This window comes from Primulina huaijiensis, chromosome 3 (genome assembly GCF_012295235.1).
Source record: "Primulina huaijiensis isolate GDHJ02 chromosome 3, ASM1229523v2, whole genome shotgun sequence".
NCBI lineage: Eukaryota > Viridiplantae > Streptophyta > Magnoliopsida > Lamiales > Gesneriaceae > Primulina > Primulina huaijiensis.
In genome coordinates this window covers 9,753,818-9,761,317 of record NC_133308.1, presented here as the reverse complement: position 1 = coordinate 9,761,317, position 7,500 = coordinate 9,753,818, and the positions used below count along the sequence as shown (strand labels likewise).

The following is a 7,500-nucleotide window of genomic DNA, read 5'->3' as shown; positions in this document are numbered from 1 at the left end:
CCATACGAGTTTTGGAAAGGTAGAAGTCTTTCCTACCAATACTTGAGAGTGTGGGGGTGTCTTGCTAATGTAGCAGTACCCACTCCAAAGAAAGTAAAGATAGGACCAAAAACTGTTGATTGTATTTTCATTGGATATGCTTAAAACAGTAGCGCATATCGTTTTCTTGTACATGAATCTCAAGTACCTGATATTCACAAGAATACGATAATGGAATCAAGAAATGCTTCGTTCTTTGATAAAGAACAAGAGTTTGATCAAGATATTGAACCTAGACGTAGCAAGAGAGCTAAGACTGAGAAATCATTTGGTCCGGATTTCATCACTTTCATGATGAAGAGTGAACCTCAAAGCTTTAAGAAAGCAATGAATTTATCTGAGGGACCTCTATGAAAAGAGTCTATCAATTTCGAAATGGAATCTATTTTAACAAACCATACATGGGAATTAGTAAATCTTCCTCCGAGAAGCAAACCACTAGGCTGTAAATGGGTTTTCAAAAGTAAAGTGAAATCAGATGGAACCATAGATAAGTATAATTGGTAATTAAAGGTTACCATCAACGTGAAGGGCTTGATTACTTTGACACATATTCTCCTGTATCGAGAATAACATCTATTCGTGTGATACTTGCGATTGCCACCTTGCGGAATCTTTAAGTACACCAAATGGACGTAAAGACAACTTTTCTAAATGGAGATTTAGAAGAAGAAATCTATATGGAACAACCTGAGGGATTTTCTGCGACTGAGCAAGAAAATAAAGTTTGTAAACTGGTGAAGTCTCTGTATAGCTTAAAACAAGCACCAAAGCAATGGCACGAAAAATTTGATAAAGCCATGATGGAAAGTGAATTTAAATTCATTGAATGTGACAAATGTATATACATAAAAAACACTGAAAATAGATATGTCATTTTATGTCTTTTTTACTTAGATGACATACTTATCATTGGTAGTAATGATAAGATGATCAAATCTGCCAAGAAGTTATTGAACTCAAGATTTGGCATGAAATATTTGGGCTTAGCCGATGTAATCCTAAGAATTAAAATTTATAGAACATCAGAAGGGCTAGTTCTAATTCAATCACATTATGTTGACAAAATACTTGAGAAATTCAATAAGGATGACTCTGCATTGGCTAGAACCCCGATAGATACAAGTTAACATCTATCAAAGAATCGAGGTGAGAGTATGTCTCAATTAGAATACTCTCGTGTCATTGGAAGTCTGATGTACTTAATGAGTTGTACAAGACCAGACATAGCATATGCAGTAAGCAAATTGAGAAGATTCACGAGTAATCCAGGAGTTGAACACTGGAAAGCAATTATAAGATTGCTAAGATACTTAAAGTCCACTCGTGATCATGGGCTGCACTCTACCAGATACCCTGCTGTTATTGAAGGATACAGTGATGCAAATTGGATATCTGATATGAAAGACTAAAAATCTACAAGTGGATTTGTATTCACTTTAGAAGGTGCAGCAATTGCGTGGAAATCTTCTAAACAAACTGTAATAGCTAGATCCACGATGGAATCTGAGTTTATAGCTCTTGACAAGTGTGCTGAAGAGGCTGAATGGCTGCGTCAATTCTTAGAAGATGTTCCAGGATGGGAAAAACTTGTGACGGCTATATGCATACATTGTGATAGCCAATCTGCGATTGGAAGTGCACAAAATAATATGTATAATGGTAAGTTTAGGCATACACGTCGTAGACATAATACCATTAGACAACTACTCTCAACTGGAGTTATCTCTATTGACTATGTAAAGTCAAAGGATAATATAGCGGATCCGCTGACCAATGGGTTAAACAGAGATTTAGTTGCGAAATCTTCAAAGGGAATTGATAGGATCGTAATAGTTAATATTTTTATTTTCATATTTCCCATTATTCTAACCTCCGATATGTTTAATTGATAAATTTTTATGTAATTTTATTGTAGGAGGAACTTTTACGGTCTTGGAGCAAAGTTGAGTTTAAAAGGTGATGTTTATCACATTTAAAGTTTCCAAGATAGAGTTTTGAAAGAGAATGGACAAACCAGAAGAGGTTCTGGAACAAGGCGTGGTCAAGAAGTGAAAAATCTGATTTTGTGAAGATTATGCAAGATTTGAAAGAATTAATTATGGTATCTGATTTAGTGGAAATTCTAGGAGTAAAACTATATAAGATAATATATATTATTTTATATTTTAAGATTTAGGGTTAATTAAAATTAGTGGGCCTTTTGAGCTTAAATAATTTAGACCCAAAAGCCTACCACCTCAATAAAAGAAGACGGTCGCAGAGAAGAATTCAATTGGAAGAACTCTCTCCAACAATTCCATCTCATCTCACGTACGAAAAAGAAGGCGCAGGACTCCCATTTTCTCCCAACAAAATAGTTTGCATTTCTTTATGTTTTTTTATTTAATTTTTATGGAGATTGTAGATCAAACTATGTTAGGCTAATTTTCTTAGTCTGATTCAAGGGATAGTCTACTATTTTAATTTTATCACTGTTAGATTTTTGCACTTTAATTTATTATTCTTGTTTGCCCAAGTATTCGTTGATTTATGATTTAATTACATAAATGTTATACGTCAATTAATCTGACAATTTAATTTAATGTATGATTTTCTAATGCTAACCATGAATTCAGTGATCCGTAATTGGCATGAACGATTGGTACGTGAGTAGCAATAGGTTAGATGTGTTGTGCTATCATAACATGTGTAATCTAAATAGATCGACGAAACTAGATCTTCCAATTGTAGCTATCTCGGTTGTTAGATTTTAAGATTAACTCTTTTCACGAAACTAAAATGCTATCTTTAATTAATATGGAACGCTATCGTGACCAGTTGATTATTGGTAAGTTTTGATTGGATGCTGGGTTTGGTAAATTAATTTAGGAAAACACAAGAATTTTAGCGGCTATCCCTACTATTCTAAGGTTAATTGCTTGGAATAACATGAATAAATGATTGGTTAACCGATGAACAATGAGATAATTAAATAGTAGAACCCCCTTGAATCAGTATTTTCTCATAATAAATTATTCACTTTATTCTCTTCGATTAATTTTCAATTCTAGATTCAGTATTTTTCTTTCTTGTTAATTTTAGTTTTGGTTATTTTATTTATTAATTATCAAAACAAATCCTCCTTTTTTATTTTTATTATCAAAAAAATAAATCTACTGTTCCCTGTGGATTCGACCATACTCACTATTACACTCGTTTTTATTTAAAAGGGTAGGAATTAATTTGGTGGTCAACGACAGCACACCAAATTTTGGCGCCGTTGCCGGGGAGCGGTGCAAGGTTAATTTCTTTTGAATTTTTTTTTATTTTTTATGCCTCGTTCTTCTAGTACAGGTGAACTCGAATACAATCCGAAAATCGAGAAGACAGCTAAGAGATTGAGAAAAGAAGCAAGATTAAGGCGTGAAAAGCAACCATCATCATCATTTCCTGATTTGAACGCATCATTGGACTCCAACGATACAGAAAAAGAATCTGACATTGATCTTGAGATTGAAAGAAGTGAAAGTGACCAAGAAGAAATGGCAGGACAAGCTCAAAGAACACTCATGGAGTTAGCTAATCCTAATGTTATTCAACAACCATTATGCATCCGATTCCCTACTACTGACTCTACTTTTGAATTAAAATCTGGCTTGATTCAATTATTGCCTACTTTTCGTGGTCTTGCAGGTGAAGATCCCCATAAACATCTCAAGGAGTTTCATATTGTTTGCACAACTATGAAACCGCAAGGGATCACAGAAGAACAAATTTCACTGCGAGCTTTTTCATTCTCTTTAGCCGACAAGGCTAAATATTGGCTCTACTACTTGCCTTCTGGATCCATAACAACTTGGGACAATATGAAACAACAATTTTTGGAGAAGTTCTTCCCAGCTTCACGAGCAGCAAATATTAGAAAAGACATTTGTGGGATTAGACAGCTGCATGAGGAAACTTTGTATGAGTATTGGGAGAGATTCAAGCAATTGTGTGCCAGTTGTCAACAACACCAGATTCCGAAACAGCTACTAGTTCAATATTTTTATGAGGGACTTTCGCTTTTGGATAGGAACATGATTGATGCTGCAAGTGGAGGTGCATTGGTAAAAAAAAAAGCCTCAAGAGGCACAAGCTCTAATCTCCAACATGACTGCCAATGCACAACAGTTTGGAACTAGGCAGGATATCCCCCCACGACAAGTTAATGAGGTAAGCACTAACCCTATCAATCAAAAGTTAGATTCTTTGATATCTCTTTTGGAAAAGTTGGTTGTAGGGCAGGTACAACAGGCCAAAGCTTGTGGCACATGTGCGATGGTTGGAAATTCGACGGACACGTGCCCTACATTATAGGAAGATCCAACGCAGCAGGTTAATGCAATCGGAGGATTTCCTGGACAACCTCAACACCGGTATGATCCGTATTCTAATAGCTACAATCCGGGATGGAAAGATCACCCAAATTTCAGCAACATGAATCAAGGAGGTCAACAAGGATATCCACGGCAAAATTTTCACAAGCATCCATCACCTGCGCAAGCCTCTAACTCAGGTATGTCCCTAGATGAAATTGTGAAGGCCTCAGCTAAGAACACTCAAAAATTTCAACAGGAAACGAGGGCTAGCATTCAGAATTTGAGCACTAAAGTGGGACAGGTTGGCGACCGCAATTTGCAAGTTGGAAGCACAAAATTCAGGTAGTCTACCTTCTCAGACAGTGGTGAAGCCAAGGGAGAATGTGAGTGCAATTACTTTGAGAAATTGTAAAGAATTGGATGTTCAAGAAATTGGGGTACAAGCATCAGCCAAGTAAAAGGAAGAAAATAAGATAAAAATTGAGGATAAAATAATTAATCAAGATGATGCTCCGAAAGGTAAGTTTTCTCCTCTATTTGAGTATAAACCTATTCCCCCATTCCCTCTTGCATTGAATAGAAAATGTGAAAGTATTAAGGAGTTGAATGACACTTTACGTAGAGGCGAGGTAAATATTCCTTCATTAGATACTATTAAACCAGTACCTCGTTGTGCAAAATTTTTAAAAGAATTGTGTACTACACAGAAAAGAAATAAGTTGAAGGGCTGTCAAAGAGAAAAGGTAGGAAAACATGTTTCTGCTGTTATTCAAAAAACTATTCCTATCAAATGTGATCCAGGTATGTTTTCTATCCCTTGTACTATTGGTGATACTAGACTTGAAAAGGCTATGTTTGATTTGGGTGCTTCTATCAATGTCATGCCTGATTCTATTTATAATTATTTGGAATTTGGACCTCTGACTGAAACCGGCATTGTGATTCATTTGGCTGATAGGTCCACTGCTTATCCTAGAGGTGTAATTGAAGATGTTCTTGTGAAAGTTGAAAATTTGGTTTTTCCTGCTGACTTTTATGTGCTTGACATGGAAAATGATGATTTAAACAATCAAATTTTGCTAGGAAGACCATTTTTGAAAACTTCAAAGTCTGTCATAAATGTTAATAGTGGTACACTTATTACGGAATTTGATGGTGAGATTGCTAAGTTTAATATTTATGATACCATGAAATATCCTCTTAGTGAAAGCACTATTAATATTCTTGATATCGCTAATCACTTGTCACAAGAAAATTCAAAATTTGTGGATAAGAATGATTTAGAGGAGATTATTGAAAGACATGTTGAAAATTCTAATACTAGATTTTCTCTCTCTGATTCGCAGATATCTAAAATTGAGTGAAGACTCCCTCCAGATCAACCCAAGCATGTACTCATGAAAAAAGGAGGAAATATTCAAGGGATAGAGATTTCCAAGAAATTCAAAGAAAACATGCACATGCTGAAATTTGCTATGAAAATACTAAAGCGGAATAAAGTGGACAAAGTGACCATATATGAACCATCATGAGCAACAAGAAAGAATAAATGTCGAGCATAACGACATTAAAAAATTGCGCTTTTGGGAGGCAACCCAAATTTTAGTTTTTGTTATTTTTTATTTTTTTCCAGTAGAGGTTTTTGCACAAGGCATGGCCACGCCTTGTTGAAAAACCTCTATTGCTGGTTTACAATTAGTTCTTGTTATTTTGTTCCAGTAGAGATTTTTGCACAAGGCGTGGCCACACCTTGTTGAAACACGTTTACTGATTTAAAAAAAATATTTAAAAATTTTGGTTACAACAGAGGTTTTCGCACAAGGCTTGGCCACGCCTTGTTGAAACACCTCTACTTATATTACAAAAAAAACAGTAGATGTCTTCTGACAAGGCATGATCACGCCTTGTGAGAAAACATCTTCTGATTTTGAAAAAAAAAAACATAATTTACGTTTGTTTTATCCAACCCTATTTGTTATCATCCTTTTCACATCTTCTCTCAGCAGCTTCCATCATCGATCCACTGTTTCTCCCACCACAGTAGTAGATGATGTTTCTTTACGATGCTCATCATTTTTCAGGGGAGTTCTCTAACTTTTCCTACTATTTTATCGTTTTAGTTGAGCATCTATTTCTTGTCATTGAGGACAATGCCAAGTTTAGGTGTTGGAGGTTTTGATTTGATTGTGAGAAGTTTGACTTGACTGTGGGACTTTTTGAATTTTTTTTTATTTGATTTTTAGTATTTTGATTTAATTTTTCTGCATTTTGGGTTTAAAAAAAATAGTGACGTTGTTAGTTCCAAGCACTTAGTTCATTTGTTATCTCTTTCTTCTGAATCCTGATTGCCTCCGATGCGAATAAAAAAAAATGATGATGTTTTCTTTGCGTGCAAATGTTTTTGCATTCTCACGTTTGCATTATGAATAAGTTGCTCTTGATGATAGTTAGAGAGGACAAGTGTGTGGGACTTAACACAATTGCTATATTTTTCTTTGGTGAGCTTTGAGCCTATGAGCAATCATGATATGATGCTCCATTTTCTTTGATTGTGTGTTGTCATTGCATTATTAATTTTTCTAGAATTTGCATTGTCATACATGTCTTTGTCAACACTTTGTGGTGGATTAGGTGCATAGACAAAATGATAAGGGCATTAGGTTCAAACCATTTTCTTTCGCATCATCTGAGCCATTCTTTGAGCCTACCCTAATTCATAAACCCCTAGTGAACCAAGTTTGAGCCTCGGCCTTTTTCTTTAAATAAAAATAACCACATTACAAGCCGTGATTAATCCTTTTTGTTGGTTATCCCCTTTTTTGAACCTTGAATTGGAGAATCATGTAAAATTTTTACAAATAGCATCACTCAATCCAAAATAGTGTGAATTGTTGGGATTCAGTCAATCTCGAATCCTTATAGTCACTGTCTACAAAAAATAAAAATAAAAAAAAAGAAGAGAAGTAGACGAAGTGAGAAAGAAAAAAAAAATGCACTTGATTGTTATAATGAGGTATAAGAGTTTTGGATACATTTTTATTTTTGTGAGAAAAGTTTGATATGGTTTCTCCAATTCCATAGCTAATTGTTTCCTTTTATCCTACCTTACCCCTAGCCA

The 7,500-nt window shown here is 35.0% G+C and overlaps 1 protein-coding gene across 1 annotated transcript; it reads left to right on the top strand.

Annotated features, from left to right (window-relative positions):
- Positions 1 to 1,538: 1,538 nt before the first annotated feature.
- LOC140972471 (uncharacterized) lies at positions 1,539 to 5,746 on the top strand. The gene is made up of 7 exons (XM_073434894.1): positions 1,539 to 1,631; positions 1,785 to 1,868; positions 1,958 to 1,998; positions 3,371 to 4,130; positions 4,195 to 4,308; positions 4,381 to 4,724; positions 4,963 to 5,746. Exons 1-7 carry the CDS (start codon positions 1,539 to 1,541, stop codon positions 5,744 to 5,746), a joined length of 2,220 nt encoding a protein of 739 aa, XP_073290995.1.
- The last annotated feature ends 1,754 nt before the right edge of the window (positions 5,747 to 7,500 follow it).

Bases quoted from the DNA above. Each gene is read 5' to 3' on its own strand.
- LOC140972471 (XM_073434894.1), top strand. From the start codon at position 1,539: ATGGAATCTGAGTTTATAGCTCTTGACAAGTGTGCTGAAGAGGCTGAA. The intron at 1,999-3,370 runs GTGATGTTTATC...TCGTTCTTCTAG, and splicing joins AGCAAAGTTGAGTTTAAAAG to TACAGGTGAACTCGAATACA. The intron at 4,131-4,194 runs GTAAAAAAAAAA...AATGCACAACAG, and splicing joins CTGCAAGTGGAGGTGCATTG to TTTGGAACTAGGCAGGATAT.